Below are 18069 nucleotides of genomic sequence, written 5' to 3' on the forward strand. Positions count from 1 at the left end.
TGGCGAAAGTGGTTTGGTGTCACGTGATGTACGCGTCATTGTGGGTCGACGGTCGCAGCAGCGCTTGTCTGGACACCATGCCGCTGGAAGCGACGATGCTGGTGCTCGACAACTCCGAGTGGATGCGGAACGGTGACTATACACCGAGCCGCTGGGACTCTCAGTCAGATGCCGTCAATGTGCTCTTTGACGCCAAAACGAATGCGCACCCCGAAAACATGATCGGCGTCCTGACCATGGCCGGCAAGAGCCCTGCCGTGCTCGCCACGCTGACTCAGGACATCAGTAAGGTGTTTGCTGGTATCCACAGTAGTAAGCTATCTGGCCGCATTGGCCTCGCCACAGGCATCAATGTCGCGCAGCTGGCCCTCAAGCACCGCCAGAACAAGAACCAGCGCCAGCGCATCATTGCGTTCGTTGGATCGCCTGTGGCAGACTCGGAAGAGACGCTTGTGCAGCTCGCTAAAAAGCTGAAGAAAAACAATGTTGCCGTGGACATTATCAGCTTTGGCGAGCACGAACAAAACGGCGCCAAGCTCCACAAGTTGATTGAGACTGTGAACAGCCACGACAACAGCCACCTCGTCACTGTGCCTGCCGATGCGGGCCCCCTGTCAGATACCCTGCTTTCATCTCAGATCGTGCTGGATGGTGACGATGACCAGGCCGGTCCGTCAGGCTCGTCAGGACCAGCCAGCCGCTTCCAGTTTGGCGTCGATCCCAACGCCGACCCTGAATTGGCTCTAGCCTTGCGTCTGTCCCTTGAGGAAGAGCAGGCGCGACAACGGCAGACCCAAGAAAATGAAGGTGGCGCACAGGAGCAGCAGCCACCCACGGCCCCAGAAACACAGCATCCTGCGGAAGGCGCTACAGGATCACTCGTGCCCATCGATGCGCCGCCCCTAAGCGGAACCTCTGGCCTTGATACAGACATGGCACGCCAGGCTGACCACGACGACAAGTTACTCAAGCAAGCTCTGGCTCTATCACAACAGCTCGCGTCCAAAGAAGAGGAGGATGCTCCCATGGAGTCGAGTGAAGCCAGCTCGCAGCGCGCCACTGTGGCAGGTCTCCATGAAGGAGATCAAGACGAGGAAATGACTGAAGAAGAGGCCATTGCGCGTGCCATTGAGATGAGCATGATGGATTCACACAAGTCATAAATTAAATAGAACAGATATGAACTTTTCTCGAACACACAGGTCTATCGTGTAGCGTCTTTGTTGTTCTTATGTCCTTGGTATACAGATTCTATATAAAAAAAAAAAAAAACAGAAATGAGGATTTAATGTCATTCTTTAGGGTAATTCATATGTTCTGAATTTTCAGACAAATCTGACATGTCAGACTCGATATCGGATTGTGCACATTTGATGGAGTCATTGGAAGCTTCAATGTTAAGAAACCCCGAAAAGGTCATTTCCTGTTTTTCATATTCAGTTCCAACGTTGATACTAGATTGAGTAAGCAAGTCATAATGAAACGTACTTTGATGGCACCTCCATAGGGTCAATGTCTTTCACAAAGAGTGATTTGAATGTCACACATGGTTGCGAATTGTCTGTAAACGCATCGGAACTGAAACCGAACACTAAGTAGAACATGAATCCCGAGGCACAAAGTGCCCATGCCGAGAATAGTGACAAAATAAGATACCTTTTTCCTTGTGGTGTTTCAAAGAGGTCTGCCGTATATTTCCATACGTCGTCGAACCTCTGATGTACAATATTCCATGATTTGTAGGTAAACATAGGGGTATAAGCAAGTTCCAGCCCCAAGTTAGCGAGCAGGGTGGGGAAGGTCAGCATCAAGTCAATAATTGTGAACGAAATCATGCGAATGAATCTTTTCGTATTGAGACCGCATCTGCTTTGAGATACGACATGCTCGAAGTTCCTCTTTTGAACAATGAAATAGCCCAGCGCCATTAAGGAGCACAGAATGGATATAAAGCTTATTCCTAAAGGCAATCCATAATCGACAATAGCCGCGACTGGTGTGAAATAAATGGCGGGTTGACAGCCCTGCCCTTCGACAATATTGAAGCGATGGCCTTGGTTAATTAAAGTTAATAGTGCGTATGCAATAGGAGTAAATATCATCCATGCAAGGTCAATTAGGGCGCCATTACGTCTTTCGATCATAGTCCTTGGTTTGAATCGCATTGACGCAATTCTGCACAGTTTGATCGAGATGCACAATGCGGCGCAAGGGATGCCCATGGTTACCATGCTCATTATCTTGACAGCTAGTAATTAGTACATGCTTTATGCTTTTGAGCTTACATATGTCGCACCATCCTGGTGCTTTGTTGTCAGCGTCCTTGATCCATATAACGCGATTGATGAAATTATTCAAGTTTCCGAGAATAAGCCAGAACACCAGCATCAGCATAGATATGTTTTTTGCCCTCCAATGTGACGGGATTGGAAAAATTGCCAGGACCACGGAAATGACTTCAAACACTGGAAGCGCCACGTTGAGCATGACTTGCAGGTAAATGGAGCACTCGGGATTGTGAGTGCATCCTATATACAGTCTTCGTGCATTCTCGTATCAAATTAATGGTGCCAATATTGCAATATCGCTCAGATTCTTTGTTTCATGCTGGGCCAGCCTAGACTCATGTTGGACTATTTTCACGTGAATCGACCTGGTTCTTTGTCTTCAGTTAAGCTGTTTATTATCTATGCTTTGGGAATGCTGCAACAATGCATAGAGAAGCGATGATTCTGAAAGAAGACCTGTAATAGTTTAACTGCACAAAGAATTGCCACAAAGAATTATTGGACAAAGACTTTCTATGATCTTGCCCAGAATGAGCACACGGTTGTAGTGTTGCTCCACAAAGTGTACGAGACACTAGTCTTTGTCAACCACGAATCCGACATTGTTCCCTACCCCACGCAAACATGAATAGTCGTATCCAGCACCCGGCCATGCCGAAGCTATAAAAGAGACGTGAAAATGTAGGTAGTTCAGACACCACAACAATACACCCAACTCTAGAAATGAATTCGACCTTTAACCCCGCTCTTGACATCAAGGAATCGGCTGAGGTGAGCCTTAACACCTGTGCCAAGAATGAACAGCCTGAGGAGCCTGTTAACAACGAGTACCCTCTGGGCCCACCTGTTTGGGGTACTTACTGTGTCATTGCCTAAAGTGACTTACGCAATTAACGTCCTATGTGGATCCGCAAGCGATTTGATTGCACCATGGTTAGCATGCAGCCATGATAATGATAATCGATTGGTATGGGCAATTCATGAATTAGACATTTCTTAGATTATTTAGTTTACAATATCAAGCGCTTGAATAAATGCTGCGCTGGTTCGTGCTCACTGACGTTCAACAGCCTTGCGGCCCTTGGTAAGTGTACAGGCAAATATAAAGTCAATGTATGACCACCCATATTGGTTGTGTCCACAAGCTCAGGTTGTCAACTTGAGCATGCGAGCACATGGTCTTTGTACTTTTTTGATGTTGGCAAAACATATTGACCCTCTGCATCCATATGCCATGGTGCGGCAGGAAGAGAGGGCTTCGATAGTGCCGTAGTACTGATGCTGTCGAGTAAGTAATTGTGTCTTGGTGCTGCGAGACTATGTTTGGTGAGAAAAAGAAGACCTTCGGAAATAATGGGGCTGTTTTAGAGCTGAGTCAGCTGATTGCGAAAAAACGCCCCTTTCTTGCCTCGTGCTTTAGATCGCGCGCTGGAATGGTACGTGCTGCATCGCTGACCAAAGTCATCGCGCATCGAGCTACTTACGGCGGGTGGCTACCGCATGGATGGCCGGCGACCGCACGAGTTTCGATCTATGGAGCTGACCGTGTCGCCGCATGCGTCTGCTACGACGTCACTGGTGCCGACGACTGCGTCGGCATCCGTGCGACCTGATGGCTCGGCGAAAGTAACCCAAGGACTCACCAGTGTGACGGCATGTATATATGGTCCACGCGAGCCGTCGCGCATGGCGCGTACGCCGATCGTGCGTCCGAACCGTGCGAGCATCCACGCTGAGATTGCCATGGCGCCGTGGGGTGGCCAAGATTGGCGGCATCGCTCGCGTAACGACCGGCGCATTGTTGAATGGGCGAATGCCCTGCGCTCAACATTTGAGCCAGTGGTGCAGCTGCACCTGTATCCCCGTGCGCAGATCGACATGGTGCTGTATGTTCATCAGCAGGATGGAGGCGTGCTGCCTGCCATGATCCACGCGTGTACACTGGCACTGATGGATGCGGGTGTGGCCATGAGCGACTATGTAACAGCGATGACATGTGGCCTATACGGCTCGACGGCGCTACTGGACCTGAATGTGACGGAACAGATGGATCTGCCGTATGCAACCGTGGCTATTCTGCCGCGCACGGGCGGTGTGCCACTACTTCAGCTCGACACGCGTATGCACAAGGACCGCTTTGACACGATGATGCGAACGTGCGTCGAAGCGGCCGATGTGCTACAGAGCGAGTTGGACGCAGCCATCCGTGGCCGAACGGCGCAGCTGGTGGAGGCCGCCGTAGCGTCGCGACCGAGGCCCATGGATCGATAGATTCACGTGCATATTATCTCAGCGTGCTACGTGGCGTGGCCCCTGCGTGAGGGGGCGGGTAGATGTGGGGGGCGGGCACGGGATGGGTGGACCGAGACGGGGCACGTTGAGGCCTGTGATTTGCTCTAGTAGTGTGGCGAGGGACAGAAGTGTGTATAAAAGGGGCGGGCGGGTCAGTTTGGGTTTGTCCTCAACGCTTACGATATGGTGAACGTTGGTATTAACGGATTTGGTCGTATTGGCCGTATTGTGTTCCGCAACTCGCTGAACCACGCTGACACGGATGTGGTGGCTGTGAACGACCCGTTCATTGACCTTGACTACATGGTGTACATGCTCAAGTACGACTCGACGCACGGCCGCTTCGACGGTGAGGTGTCGGCTCGTGATGGCAAGCTGATTGTGAATGGCCGTGCCATCCACGTGTACGCTGAGAAGGACCCTAGCAACATCCCGTGGTCGGAGAGCGGTGCGCTCTACGTGATTGACTCGACGGGTGTGTTCAAGTCGATCGAGAAGGCCTCGGCTCACCTGAAGGGTGGTGCGCGCAAGGTCGTGGTGTCGGCTCCCTCGGAGGACGCGCCGATGTACGTGTGCGGTGTGAACCTGGACTCGTACAAGACGTCGGACAACATTGTGTCGAACGCCAGCTGCACGACCAACTGCCTGGCGCCGCTGGCCAAGGTGGTGCACGACAAGTTTGGCATCATTGAGGGTCTGATGTCGACGGTGCACGCCACGACGGCTACGCAGAAGACGGTCGATGGTCCCTCGGCCAAGGACTGGCGCGGTGGCCGCGCTGCTGGCGCCAACATCATCCCCTCGAGCACGGGTGCTGCTAAGGCTGTCGGCAAGGTGATTCCCAGCCTGAACGGCAAGCTCACGGGTATGGCGTTCCGTGTGCCTACGATCGACGTGTCGGTCGTGGACCTGACGGTGCGCATTGAGAAGGGCGCGTCGTACGACGAGATCAAGGCCGAGATCAAGCGTGCCTCGGAGAACGAGCTCAAGGGTATCCTCGGCTACACGGAGGACGATGTGGTGTCGCAGGACTTTGTGGGCGACAACCACAGCTCGATCTTTGATGCCAAGGCCGGTATCGCGCTTGGCCCCAACTTTGTCAAGCTCGTGTCGTGGTACGACAACGAGTGGGGCTACTCGCGCCGCTGCCTGGACCTCATCGCCTTCATGGCCAAGAAGGACGGTGCCAACTAAGTAGAGTACAACTATTCGATCACGAGCAACAAGTGGGGGTCAGGATGGCGGTGGACATGATCCATGGCTGTCGCAAGGTCGTCGTCGTCCAGCAGCATGACGCGATCGCCGTCCTCGTCGATGTGGTACATGCGGGCGTGCGGATCGAGGCGCATGTGACGGTGCACATGCGCGTGCAGCTCGCCGAACCTGACGGCTGACGGCAGGGCGACGTCGATGTGCTCGGTGCCGCGACGCACGTGGACCATGACGGACGGGGCACCCAGTGCCGGCGAGTGCGGTGCGGAACGCAGCCACGCACTGCCACTCGTAGCCGACGCGCCCGAGCCGCTGTTGTGCCGTGGGCTCGCTGAGGTGGGTGCCGTGGGCTCGCCGGACCTTCGCGACCCGGCCGTGCTGATGGAGGTGTGTCGTAGGGACGGCTCAGGCGCGGCGCCAAAGTAGGGATTCCACTCGCTTTTGGGCGAAACGGGCGCATTCGGCAGGGTGACGGGAGTTGGATGCCAGTCTGCGGGCGTCGCAGTGCCGAGGGGGGACATGAAGCTGCGCATCGCCATGCTGTCCGACGCCGTGCGCTGCATGGCCGTCATATCGAGGTGCATCGGCGGTGGGCCGCCACGGGCGGCGGCGAGGCCTCGATGTCGGGTGGGCGTGCGGCCGATGCGCATGGCTTCGAGCTCCTTTTCGAGGAATTCTGGATGCGCCTGTCCACTCACTGACGACGAGCGCATGGGCAGGGTGCAGGGCGACATGTGCGGTGGGTGCCCCAGCGACATTTGGCGCCACACCTTGTGGGGGGAGGGCGATATATCGTCGGGCACGTACATCTCGCGCGGGCTGTCGCATTCCGAGACGCTCGGCGTACGAATCGACAGACTGGAGGCCGTGCACGGAGCGCGGGATGACACGTCCGCTGGCAGATGCGGCGTCATAGGTGTCATGGCACTGCGTTGCCGAGCGGCGACCGTCTCACGGCGCTGTCGAATCTCGTCGAGCTGCCGCTGCAGCGTCGAGTGCCATATGCGCAGCTGCTCTTCGTTCTTGCACTTGAGGCAGAACGATTCGATATCGAGCTCGCCGTGCCACCAAACCTGGAGGATGTAGGCGTCGGCTTGGCGACCGAGGGCCTGGATGCCGACCATGTTGCTCAAAAAGATGCGGCCCTTGAGCTGGAGCGGCGCTGAGAGGCGCTCTTGACGGCGTGACGATTCCGAGACGCTGCCGCCGCGCGGACGCAGTCGTGTCGAGCTCTTTGAGCGGGTGCGACTCGGCATGGCATGGCTCGTGTCCTTGCAGCAGAGCAGGATATGTTCAAATAGGTATACACAGAACTCGCGCTCCGAGTCGCCCTTGGACACGATGAACGAGTCGCACAAGAGCAAGGGGCCAAAGGTCTGGAGCGAGTGGCCTTTCCAGTCTTCGACGCGCGATTCAAGATTCTGGACGAGCTGCTCGTTTTCTTGCGCACGGCGCGTCTCGTTCACGCGGTCGGTGATGCGCCGAATGATCGTGAGCGCATCGATCAGATCAGCGCGCTCCAGCTCCGGCGTATGCTTGAGCAGCTGCTCGAGGAGAAGGGGGTATTTACAGATACGCTGGACGGGCTTGATGAGGTACGTCGGCAGCTCGTACGTCGGCTCAAGGTATCGAGACTGGGCCGCGGGAATCTGCGCCAGCGCCGCGAGGGCACTGCGCTCGTCGTTGATGTGGTGCAGGGCATGTGCATAGTTCGCACAGAACAAATCGTACACGGAGAAGTCGTCTTCGAGTGCGCGGAAAATGCCGCTCAGGAGCTGCTTGTCCGCGGGTTTTTGGGCATTCTGCTCCAGACAGATAAGAAAGCGCCGCTGGGCGTCCACGAGCTGGTCCAGATTACCAAAGATGTGGTGCAATGTGTCCTGCGACACGAGATCATACTGCGAGAGCGCCGATGCATAGGCCTGCAGGATCTCGAGATCGCCGACGTACTTTCGCTCGGACTCGAGCAGCTCGCGGCTAACGAGTTCGCGCTGATCAGGCGGTGCCGTGCGTATGAACTGCTCGGGCGTATCGTACGGATGCGGCGTGTGAAGGTGCACGAGGCCGCGCTCTTCCAGCAGCGTGACGAGACGGTCGACGGTGCGCACGACGCGCACGAAGCCGTTCGTGTCGTTGAGATACAGCTGCGACACAGTAAAGGTATCGTCGGGATCCCATCCTAGACGCTCTTTGAGCGCGAGAATGAAGCGCATCACCAGAGCCTTGCACATGTTGGCATTGCTCAGGCGCAGCTCGGTCGTATACGAAATCAGCGGCCACCGCATGTAGGTGGCGTACACATTGAACAGCATGCAGAGCGGCTTTCCTAACCGGAAAAAGTGCCAGAGGTCCGAGACCGGATCAAAAGCATCTGTGCCAGGCCGCGCCCAAGTGCGTGGCAGCTCGTGCTCGAAGCCATACACGCACCCAAGGCGCTTGGCGAGCTGCGTGCATGTCTGGAACAGGCCCGAAGGCGGCGCCGAGGCGTGCCTGGGATAGGACATGGCCGGCGAGGGCGGCATCATCGGCACGGAAGACGCCGTCGCCGGACTTGTCCCTGGCGGTGCATCGGCTAGGCCGTGCATCGGATGCATCGCAACGACGACAAAAGCGTGGAGCCAGAGGGGGAAAAAACGCGCTGTAAGTGCTCCACGATGATTGGGCGCAGGTGGCTCGCAACTCCACGGCGGTCCTCGTGGACGACGTTCGCAGAGCGCCTTCGAATGATCACGTGCGCAGACACCGTGCGGCCCTGGTGCGTCGGTGCCACGGTGGCAGGTCGTGGCGGATTGTCCTCTGGATCCACCATGATCATGCCTGGTATTCGTGCATGGACCCTTGTGGCCCTCGCTACGCTCGGTGTATGGGCCAGCGAAGGTGCCGATGGCGCTGCTGACTCCAAGGTCGTAGTGCTGACGAAGGACTCGTTCCCTGCCTTTGTGAACGAGCAGGCGCTCTCGCTCGTCGAGTTCTACGCGCCGTGGTGCGGTCACTGCCAGGCTCTGGCACCGCAGTATGAAATCGCTGCCAAGGAGCTTGTGTCTGAGAACATCAAGCTTGCCAAGGTCGACTGCACGCAGGAAGAGGCTCTGTGTGGCGAGCAGGGCATCTCGGGCTTCCCGACGCTCAAGGTGTTCCGCCACGGATCGGCGACGCCGTACGCGGGCTCGCGCAAGTCGGAGGGCATCGTGAGCTACATGGTGAAGCAGAACATGCCTGCTGTGTCGGACGTTACGGCGGCCAATTTGGAAGACTTTACCGGCAAGGACAAGTTTGTCGTGGTGGCGTACCTGGACAAGGCTGACACCGAGTCGCACAGCGAGCTCAAGCGCTTTGCCGAAGAGGCGCGCGACATGTTCCTCGTCGGTGTGTCGACAGACAAGGAGCTGGCCAAGGCCCAGGGTGTCAAGGCGCCTGCGCTCGTGGCGTACCGCGCGTTTGACGACCCTCGTGTGACGCATCAGGCCCGGGGCAAGTCGCTCACGTCCGACGAGATCAAGTCGTTTGTGCAAGTCGAGTCGCTGCCGCTCGTGAGTGAGATTAGTGCCGACAACTTCTTGCAGTACGCGACGTCCGGTCTGCCGCTCGCCTACTACTTTGCCGACCCCGCCTCGTCGACGCTCGAGGACGAGGTGAAGAAGCTGGCCGACGTGGCCCGCGAGGTGCGCGGCAAGGTGAACCTGGTGTGGATTGATGCGACCAAGTACGGCTCGCACGGCAAGGCCCTGAACCTCAAGGGCGATGCATGGCCCGCGCTTGCGATCCAGGACATGGAGACGGGTGCCAAGTACCCGCTGAATGACCTTGGCAAGGACATTGCCGGCTCGGTGCGCTCGTTCCTGAGCAAGTATGTGGCTGGCAAGTTGACGCCAAGCCTCAAGAGTGCGCCTGTGCCGAAGCAGACGTCGGCGCTGATTGACGTCGTCACCGACGAGTTTGACAAGTGGGTGTTGGACGACAGTCGTGATGTGCTTCTCGAGCTCTACGCTCCGTGGTGCGGTCACTGCAAGCGTCTTGCGCCGACGTACGAAAAGCTCGCTGAGCTGTACGCGGCCGATGCGCAGGCCTCGAAGCAGGTGCGCATCGCCAAGATGGACGGCACTGAGAACGACCTGCCGCCGCACGCCGACATCCAGCTGACGGGCTTCCCGACCATCGTGCTCAAGCCCGCCGGCAAGCATGTGCGTGAGTTTATTGTGTACGACGGCGACCGCACGCTCGAGTCGCTCTCGGACTTTGTCGCGACGCAGGGCAAGAACAAGGCCAAGATTTCGGTGCCTGCACCTGAGCAGCCTGTTAAGCACGATGAGCTCTAATTAGATCTATAGACGGCAACGACGCCGGCGGAAGGTGCCTTGACGCCCTGCGGCATGCTCATCGAGAAGATGGCGCGCGACGTACGGATTGACGAGCAAGCGCTGTGGATCATAGGTCGCGACGGTGCGCAGCCAGTCGGGCAAGTGGGGGTAGAGCGTCAGCAGCTCGGGCCGATACGCTGTGTGTGTCTTGGCCCAGTGCGGTCGTCCGTCAAACTGGCGCATCAGCGCCTCGAAGCGGGCAAACAGGCGTCGGTACCGCACGGGCCATCGATACGGCCGGTACTGCACCAACCCAATGTAGCAGGTGCGGCGGCCATAGCTAGGACTCAGCCAGATCCCATCAGCATCGACAAAGCGCACCTCGATAGGGAAGTGGATGCGCTCGCCATCCGGGCGTGCATGCTCTTCCTGGAGCCATGCGCGAATGGCCACGAGCGCGGCGCCCGTGTACTCGAATGGCACAGCATACTCGGTTGTGTACTGCTCGCACAAGCAGTCAAAGTTGAATACGCGGGGCGCGTCGTCGACACGCACGCTGATGGCGGTGTCGGTGCGCACGGGGCGCAGCCCACCTGGTGTATCAAGCTCGTTGCGCGGCACGGGCGGTGCTCGTGCATGCGTGAGCGCAAATGCCGCGCGAGACACGGGTGCTGGCAGCGAGGCGTGGAAGCGCGAGGCAAAGAGGAGCGCCTTGATGAGGGGCGGTGCGATGAGCGAGGTCTGCGTCGGCGTGCGGCGCTCGTCGGTGCGGGAGGCGCGATCTACCGTGATCATGTGCGCATGGGGCGACCACAGGAAACGCACATGCTCCGCGGATGCCACGAGCGACTCGATGTGCGCCTGGACCGAGGCAACGTGCCAGGGGATGAGCGCAGGCGGCGCGGCACTCGCTGGCTCAAAGGGGTACACATGCGCGGGACCCTTGGACGTGGGCGCCTGCGCGAGGGTGGGCGGCGATGGCAGCGGCACGCCGTGAGCGAGCATCGTGCCGAGCCACGATGGATGCTCGATGAACGTGTCGTATGGCTCGACGGACAGCTGATCCGGTGCGCAAAGCAGTGATGCATCGTCGGGTGCGCCGAGCAGTTCGTCTTCCGGCACGTCCTCACACACCTGGCGGAGTCGGAAGGCTGGCTCTATCGCGAGTGTGACCGTGACGATGACGCCGGTCGCACCGAGGCCACAGAGCGAGGCATTGAACAAATCGGGGCGCTCGTCGCGATCGCAGTGCACGACCTGCGTACCGCTCGCGAGAGGGCAGACCACGTCGAGGGCGCGCACGTACGCGGACATGGCCGGGAAGTGGATGCCAGAGCCGTGGGAGGCGGTCGAGATGAGGCCGGCGATCGTCTGCTGGCTAATCGACCCGAGATTTGAGAAGCCGAAGCCGTGCTTTGCGAGCGACGCGGTCAGCGTCTCGATGTACGTGCCGGCTAAGACGCATACTTCGCGCTTGCGTGTGTCGAGGTGCACGATGCCGTGTAATTCATCCGTGCGTACGGTCCAGCCGAGGGAGAAGGGCAGGTCGGAGGGCGAGTGCCGACGACCGACGGCGCGGATCGGCATCGCATGCCGGCGGGCGAGTTCGACGATCGCCACGACATGCTCGATACTGCTCGGTGCGAATACGTGGCGCGTGACCTGAGAAAACGCGCCGTCGTCGGTCGACGCGTCATCGGTGGCAAAGGTGCGCGCCCAGTTCGTGAGGTGCGCGGACGGCGACGCGCTGTCCACACGCACGGGCTCGACAATAGCCTCGAGCACGGCATTCGACGAGGCTTGGGCAAACTCGGGCGGGGGGCGGTAGAAGCGCTGGGCCATGCCGCCCAGCGGATGCTGTCGTTCGTGGACAGCGACCTTCATGGTAAGAAGCAACCTCCACTATGTGGCTACAGGGCGTGGGGAAAGAGGTCGGGGGACTGTTGGTGCACGAACGTCGCGACGCGATCTACGCGCTCGCTCCAGTCGGTGAGGCGGCGTAGGAGTGCCTGCATCTGATCGGTATCGAGGACGCGGGGCTGGACCCATGTGATGCGCACGAGCTGGGCGACTTGGTCGATCGAGCCACGCACGAGGCCGAGACACAGGGCCTTCATGACGAGGTGCTCGACCTCGTCCACGGGTATGCGCGTCTCGGATGCTAGGGTAGTGAAAGGGAGCGTGCGGTCGTACATGGAGCGATGGAAGAGGCTCTCGATCAGGGCCATCAGGCAGAGTTTTTGGCGGAGGAAGGGGACGTGGGCCTGCAGCATCGGCTCGCTCGCGAGGCGGGGGAGCAGTGCCTCGAAGCGGCCCATGTCGCCGGCGTTGAAGGCGAAGAGCAGGTCGGCGAGCCACGCGTACTCGGAGCCTTGGAGCGACGCGAGAATGGGGTGCAGGAGCAGTTCGCCAAAGTTGTATATGGTATCGCCCAGCAGGGCCGAGATGCTCAGGTCGTGCGCACACTGCACCTGCTCGGCCTTGGACATCTCGGCATCAACGTGGATGCATGCGAGAAAGAGGAAATAGTTGCGGTAGTAGTCGGCATACTCGGCCTTGGCCTTGTGGTAGTTGCCGCACACGCGATAGAAGGACGCGTGCACGACCGGCTCGACGGCGTCGAACGAGTCTAGGAGCTTGGCGCAGCGATCCATGGCCGCGCGTGTGCCGGAGAGATCGCCGAGCAGGAGCTGGAAGTGGGCGGCCTCCATCGAGAGGAGGACGTGCGCGTCCTGCGTCTCGGGCTGGTCGGTCTCCGTCGCGAGGCGCTGCAGGAAAGCGAGCGCATCGGCGGCATGCTCGTACTGCCGCGACACAATGACGCCCATGCTGGCGAGCACGAGGTGATTGATATGCCGAGCGAATGTGCGGATAAAGTGTTCGTACAGATCAATGTGCCGCGGGCGCTCCTGCGACGCCGGGTGCCGCAGGAAGCTCTCGACTTGGAGGGTCAGCTGGTACCACAGGCGCTGATCGCGCAGCTCGCGGAACGACTCATAGTAGGCACGCAGTTCTTGCGGCACATGGTCGTCTGAGAGCACCGACGTGAGGTAGTCGCGGCCGTCCATCTCGTCGTCGTCGTCGTCACAGGGAAAAAAAGCGTCGTCATCGCCGCCGCCTCGCGTGGTTGTATTACGTAAGCACGTAGCGCCCGCGCTCGACGCGTGCGCCTGGCTGGCCGTGGCCGCCATGGCCGATTGGTGGCAGACTTGGCTCGAGCCGCCGGCGGCGCGGCGCGTCGGCTGGGTGGATGTGTCGCGCCCATCGCTGTGGATCTGTGTCGTGTCTATGTACGTGGGAGGTAGCTAACGCAGCCTCTTTAATCCGACGTTCTGGAACGTCGTAGCGCAGCATGGTATGTGACGTGCGACTGACCCGCAGAGTACCGCCACAAGACCATCACTCGCATCCTCGGCGGCCGCCGCTACCTGGGCTGCTATATGCTGGCGGCGACGATTTTCACGCTAGGCATCGTGCGGGACCACCTGTACCAGCTGGCGCTGCTCGAGCAGCCCGTGCATCCGACGCTCCTGCATCCGGCGGTGCGTGTCGCTGCGGTGCTGCTGTTCGCGGTCGGCACTGTGCTAGTCGTGTCATCGATGTGGGCGCTGGGCGTGACGGGCACGTACCTTGGCGACTACTTTGGTATTCTGATGGACGCCATGGTCACGGGCTTTCCGTTCAACGTACTGAGTGACCCGATGTACGTCGGCAGCACGCTCAACTTTGTGGCCGTCGCATTGTGGTTCGCGCGCCCTGCGGGCCTCGTGCTGAGTGCGCTCGTGTGGCTCACGTACCGCGTGGCCCTGTGCTTCGAGGGGCCCTTTACGGCCCGCATTTACCGCGAGGCTGCCGAGAAGAAGGCGGCGGCTGCGAAGAAGGCCGCTGAGCGAAAGGCGGCCGCGACACCTTCGCGAGCGCCCTACGCCACGCGGTCGCAGACGCGGAAGCGGGCGCTATAGCTGATCGATAGGCCCCGATCATCGGGGACGCACCTTGCTGACGTACCATGCGGTGGCGGCGCTGCCTGCTTCGTGGTCTGCGGGCCGTGGCGTGCGTGTGGTGCGTGTGCCTCGTGCTGCAGTGGTCGATGGCTGGCACGTACCACACGGCGCCGTGGCCGCGGCATGCACTCATGCTTACTGCGCATCCCGACGACGAGTGCATGTTTTTTGGGCCGATCATCCAGAGCCTCGTGCAGCACGGCGTCACGGTATCGGCGCTATGCCTGTCGGAGGGCAATGCCGAGGGGCTCGGGCGCGTGCGTGCGCATGAGCTGACGCGCAGCTACAGCGTGCTGGGCGTGCCGCGCGATCGCGTGACGTGCCTTGATGACGCGGCGCTGCAGGACGGCATGGACGTGTCGTGGAGTGCCGCGTACATTCGGCGCCTCCTGGCGCAGTATGTCGAGGACCACGCGGTGGATGTCGTCATTACGTTTGACGAGCGCGGCGTGTCGCTGCACCCGAATCATCGCGCGGTCTACGACGGTGCGCGGCTGTGGGCCGAGACGCATCCTCGGCGGCTGTGGACGCTGGATACGCTCACGTGGCGGACCAAGTTTGCGGGCCCTGTCAGTGCGGTGCTGCAGCGCTGGAGTGCGTCCGACTGGGTCGTACTGGCGTCGTGGCGTGCGTACGCGACGAGTCTGGCGGCCATGTGGCAGCACCGCACGCAGCTCGTGTGGTTCCGCTATCTGTACATGGCGTGTTCGTCGTACATGCAGGCCAATCGGCTGACTATGGTACAAGGTGGCTAGATGGCGAGGGCGCGTGCATCGCGCGTGTGGCAGCACAAAGAGCAGGCGGACCACGGCGGTGGCGGCGGCGGTGGCGGCGATGGTGCGAGAGGGGAGGCCGGGGTGCTGGCCTCGGGCGAGCTGGACGATGCGTCGTGCAGCGACAGGCCGGAGAAGACGGCGTCGACGGAAGCGTCTGGCGAGTCGGGGGTATCGAAGAAGTGGTATCGCCGCCACAGCTCCTCGTTCGAGGCCTGGAGACGCGGCACGGCGCGGATCCAGCGGCGCAAGTCGCTGACCGAGCACCGCGTCTCGGGCGAGAGGGTAAAGATGCGCCGGAGGATGGCGTGGACGGCGTCAGAGATGGGCAGGATCTTGGCGAGGAGGTCGGGGTCGCGGAGGTACTGGCGAAACGTGTCGTCCTGCCACGTCGCCTGCTTCCACGGATTTCGACCGCAGATGAGGTTGATGAGAATGATGCCCAGCGACCACACATCGTTCGCGGCGGTGCTGTACTCTGTGAGGCGCGTCGTGATGCCGCCCTGGCACTCGGGGCTCATGTAAAACGAGCTGCCGCACCCAAAGTCGGAGCTCATGCGGTCGCTCGTGGCGAGGCCAAAGTCGGCGACCTTGACGCGCCGGCCGCCGTCGCTGCACAAGATGTTTTCGGGCTTCAGGTCGCGGTGGTACACGCCCACTCGGTGAAAGTACTCGACGGCACTGAGGATCTGGTCAAACACGTCCTTGATGAGCGCGTCCATCTCAGCGCGGGCGCGGGTGTACGACGGGTGCTCGGGTATAGGTCGGCCATCGCTCGCGCGTGGATCGGCGACGTACGGCTCTGGCGGCAGATAGTAGCGCTGTTTCTCTGTGATCATCTCAAACAGGTCGCCGTCGGGGCAGTACTCGAGGACGACGTAGACGGACGCGTCCCCCGGGTGGTCGAGCACGCCGTGCAGTCGCACGACGTTGGGGTGATTCGACATCATGGTGTGCACGAAAATTTCACGCAGCTGGAACGCACGCTGCCGCTGATCCAGGCCGACCTTGTTCAGGCACTTGACGGCGTAGTACTGGGGGCGATGTACCCCGCGGGCCAGGTACACGACGCCGTACGCGCCGAGACCGAGCGTCGAGAGAAGCTCCAGTCGTCCATCGGCGATCAGTGTGCCCGGCCAATGTCGATGCGTAGTGGCGGCCATAGCAGCCTACGTAGCAGGACAGCCGAGTGAGGGTGTGGTGGTGCGTAGCACACCTCGTCGCCGGCGCCGCAGGGCGAGGCGCCCGCCACCGCCGAACGCTTTCGGCATCTGGGACGCAGTGCCTCGGCGCCCAAAAAAAAAAAAAATGGACGCATTCGTACAGGTGGAGGAACTGGGCCACCTTGCATGTGGCGTGTGTGATTGGTCCCCGCGCCGTAGCTCGGGCTTGTCATGAGGGCGACGGCGGGGGCCTCGTCCCCTGCTTACCTAAGCATGCCCCCCGTCCTCGCCCCCGGGGGGCGCCCTGTTTCGCGCCCATGCACCGCCTGTGGAATCGCGCCAAGCCGCCGCCGGCGCCGCAGGTCGTGCGAGACGACGATCACGTCTACCCGACGTACGGCGGCGAGGTGCCGGCGCTGACTGAGCGGCATGCGCGATCACGCCGCGAAGAGAGCGCGCCTTGGGACGACCGCCCGCGGCCGCGTTTCTCGTTTCTGCGGCGGCACGGCGAGGGGGAGGCGAGTGACGGCGGTCCGAGCCGCGCGCTGCTGCATGGTGTGCTTGCGACGCAGAAGCGTACGATGCGCGATACAGATGCAGTGGCGCAGGACGTCATGGCCTTTTGCTTCGCGCAGCCCTCGTACATGGACAGGGAGTATGCGTATGAGCTGCTGGAGATGGTGGATGCATCGGATGCGCATGCGAAGACGGCGATGGCGGTGCTTCGGCGCATTCTGACGTGCGGCGTGTGGATGGCGCAGTGCCGCGCGATGCGCGCGTGGGGCATGTGGACGATGCAGAGTCAGGGCGCGTGGGCGGCGCATGCGATGCAGGCCAAGTTCTTTGCTGCGGTAGAGGAGGTGTGGGACGCTGCGGTCCCGCCGCTGCGGCGCGACCTGTATCGTGTGCTGGCGGCGGTCGTGTACGAGGCGCCGCCGGACAAGTCGCAGCGCCTTGCGAAGCTGTGGGCGAGGATCCGGCCGGCAGGCCGGGCCGAGGCGGGTGAGCCGCTGGACGAGCCGCTGTTCCATGATGAGCCGCTGTTGCCGCGCTCGCTGCAGGCTGCGCCAGGCCAGCAGCGTCGCGGTATGCCGGCCGCAGCACAGCGCGACGACGAGCGCGCACCGATACCCCCTGAGGACAGGCAGCTCGAGTGTGTGGCGGCGCATACGTGTGCGGTGGTGCTAACAGATGCGCTGAGGACGGACGACCGCGATGACGCCCTGATCGAGGCGCTGTACGAGGACGCCGCGTCGCTGCAAGCGCAGTTGCAGTCGTACGCTCGAGACGATGCGAGCCAGGATGCGGTGCTACGTGCGTTGACGCACCTGAACGAGGCGCTGGCGCTGCATAACGACTATAAAGCTTCCCAGCACGATACCCGGCCTGGCACGCCTGAGAGTGAGCTGTCGGACGATGGGCCCGCGCAGCCGAGTGAAAAGGCGTTGGGCAAGCGGCGCGCGATCGACGAAGGCAAGCCGCCTCTTCCGCCCATTCCGCCGTCTATAGTTCGTTAGAAGGTGAAGCGGCGCTTGTCCTGACCGATGCGATCGAGCACGGACGGCGCTGGCGTGTCGGACGGAGCGTCGCTGTGAGCAGGTGCCTGCTGCTCGCGCTCCTTGCGTCGCTGTATAGCTTCTTGGACCATGCGTTCGATCGCCTGCATTTCGCGATCGTCGCGCGACTGTGCACCGGCCATGCGGGCGTGCCACTCGGCGTCCGTCTCGCGCTCGCGGCGCTCGATCTTCTCCGGATTCCAAGCCTCGAGTTTCTGGGGCTTGCCGTCAGGGCCTGGCGGCGGCACGCGCGACTTGGGCGTGCGGAAGTACAGCAGGCCGACGGCGGCCGTGCCGACCGTGACGGCCTGGAAGGCGACACGGTACCGCAGCGCACGCTGAAACAGTTTCTGGTTGCCGCGCCGGAGCTGAACGGTCGCGTACGTCAAAGCCGCTGCGGTCAGGACAGAGCCGATCGGTGTGAGCGGGTCCTCGCGCAGACGACGCCACAGTCGGTCGGCGCCCGTTTCGGTCGGATCCATG

The 18069-nt window shown here is 60.6% G+C and overlaps 13 protein-coding genes across 13 annotated transcripts; 7 read left to right on the forward strand and 6 right to left on the reverse strand.

Moving 5' to 3' along the window:
- Positions 1-77: 77 nt before the first annotated feature.
- On the forward strand, positions 78-1163 carry MRET_3186 (26S proteasome regulatory subunit N10; the record flags this gene model as incomplete). The annotated part of the gene is made up of 1 exon (XM_027629813.1): positions 78-1163. The coding sequence occupies one exon, from the start codon at positions 78-80 to the stop codon at positions 1161-1163; it is 1086 nt and encodes a 361-aa protein (XP_027485441.1).
- A 128-nt stretch (positions 1164-1291) lies between these two features.
- MRET_3187 (pheromone a factor receptor) lies at positions 1292-2487 on the reverse strand (the record flags this gene model as incomplete). Its single annotated transcript, XM_027629814.1, has 3 exons — positions 1292-1454; positions 1489-2248; positions 2286-2487. 3 exons carry the CDS (start codon positions 2485-2487, stop codon positions 1292-1294), a joined length of 1125 nt encoding a protein of 374 aa, XP_027485777.1.
- Positions 2488-3788: 1301 nt separating this feature from the next.
- Positions 3789-4559, forward strand: MRET_3188 (exosome complex component RRP41; the record flags this gene model as incomplete). Its single annotated transcript, XM_027629815.1, has 1 exon — positions 3789-4559. One exon carries the CDS (start codon positions 3789-3791, stop codon positions 4557-4559), a length of 771 nt encoding a protein of 256 aa, XP_027485779.1.
- A 204-nt stretch (positions 4560-4763) lies between these two features.
- Positions 4764-5774, forward strand: MRET_3189 (glyceraldehyde 3-phosphate dehydrogenase; the record flags this gene model as incomplete). The annotated part of the gene is made up of 1 exon (XM_027629816.1): positions 4764-5774. One exon carries the CDS (start codon positions 4764-4766, stop codon positions 5772-5774), a length of 1011 nt encoding a protein of 336 aa, XP_027485778.1.
- Positions 5775-5785: 11 nt separating this feature from the next.
- On the reverse strand, positions 5786-8377 carry MRET_3190 (cell division control protein 24; the record flags this gene model as incomplete). Its single annotated transcript, XM_027629817.1, has 1 exon — positions 5786-8377. The coding sequence occupies one exon, from the start codon at positions 8375-8377 to the stop codon at positions 5786-5788; it is 2592 nt and encodes an 863-aa protein (XP_027485265.1).
- Positions 8378-8599: 222 nt separating this feature from the next.
- On the forward strand, positions 8600-10108 carry MRET_3191 (protein disulfide-isomerase A1; the record flags this gene model as incomplete). Its single annotated transcript, XM_027629818.1, has 1 exon — positions 8600-10108. The coding sequence occupies one exon, from the start codon at positions 8600-8602 to the stop codon at positions 10106-10108; it is 1509 nt and encodes a 502-aa protein (XP_027485266.1).
- Positions 10109-10114: 6 nt separating this feature from the next.
- Positions 10115-11974, reverse strand: MRET_3192 (L-gulonolactone oxidase; the record flags this gene model as incomplete). Its single annotated transcript, XM_027629819.1, has 1 exon — positions 10115-11974. One exon carries the CDS (start codon positions 11972-11974, stop codon positions 10115-10117), a length of 1860 nt encoding a protein of 619 aa, XP_027485263.1.
- A 26-nt stretch (positions 11975-12000) lies between these two features.
- MRET_3193 (26S proteasome regulatory subunit N9) lies at positions 12001-13158 on the reverse strand (the record flags this gene model as incomplete). The annotated part of the gene is made up of 1 exon (XM_027629820.1): positions 12001-13158. The coding sequence occupies one exon, from the start codon at positions 13156-13158 to the stop codon at positions 12001-12003; it is 1158 nt and encodes a 385-aa protein (XP_027485264.1).
- Positions 13159-13279: 121 nt separating this feature from the next.
- On the forward strand, positions 13280-14052 carry MRET_3194 (phosphatidylethanolamine/phosphatidyl-N-methylethanolamine N-methyltransferase; the record flags this gene model as incomplete). Its single annotated transcript, XM_027629821.1, has 3 exons — positions 13280-13380; positions 13405-13445; positions 13472-14052. The coding sequence occupies 3 exons, from the start codon at positions 13280-13282 to the stop codon at positions 14050-14052; spliced, it is 723 nt and encodes a 240-aa protein (XP_027485269.1).
- A 47-nt stretch (positions 14053-14099) lies between these two features.
- On the forward strand, positions 14100-14849 carry MRET_3195 (N-acetylglucosaminylphosphatidylinositol deacetylase; the record flags this gene model as incomplete). Its single annotated transcript, XM_027629822.1, has 1 exon — positions 14100-14849. One exon carries the CDS (start codon positions 14100-14102, stop codon positions 14847-14849), a length of 750 nt encoding a protein of 249 aa, XP_027485270.1.
- On the reverse strand, positions 14846-16030 carry MRET_3196 (serine/threonine-protein kinase; the record flags this gene model as incomplete). Its single annotated transcript, XM_027629823.1, has 1 exon — positions 14846-16030. One exon carries the CDS (start codon positions 16028-16030, stop codon positions 14846-14848), a length of 1185 nt encoding a protein of 394 aa, XP_027485267.1.
- Positions 16031-16347: 317 nt separating this feature from the next.
- MRET_3197 (uncharacterized protein) lies at positions 16348-17547 on the forward strand (the record flags this gene model as incomplete). The annotated part of the gene is made up of 1 exon (XM_027629824.1): positions 16348-17547. One exon carries the CDS (start codon positions 16348-16350, stop codon positions 17545-17547), a length of 1200 nt encoding a protein of 399 aa, XP_027485268.1.
- Positions 17544-18068, reverse strand: MRET_3198 (cytochrome c oxidase subunit; the record flags this gene model as incomplete). The annotated part of the gene is made up of 1 exon (XM_027629825.1): positions 17544-18068. One exon carries the CDS (start codon positions 18066-18068, stop codon positions 17544-17546), a length of 525 nt encoding a protein of 174 aa, XP_027485271.1.
- Position 18069: the final 1 nt, after the last annotated feature.

This window comes from Malassezia restricta, chromosome V (genome assembly GCF_003290485.1).
Source record: "Malassezia restricta chromosome V, complete sequence".
Lineage (NCBI taxonomy): Eukaryota > Fungi > Basidiomycota > Malasseziomycetes > Malasseziales > Malasseziaceae > Malassezia > Malassezia restricta.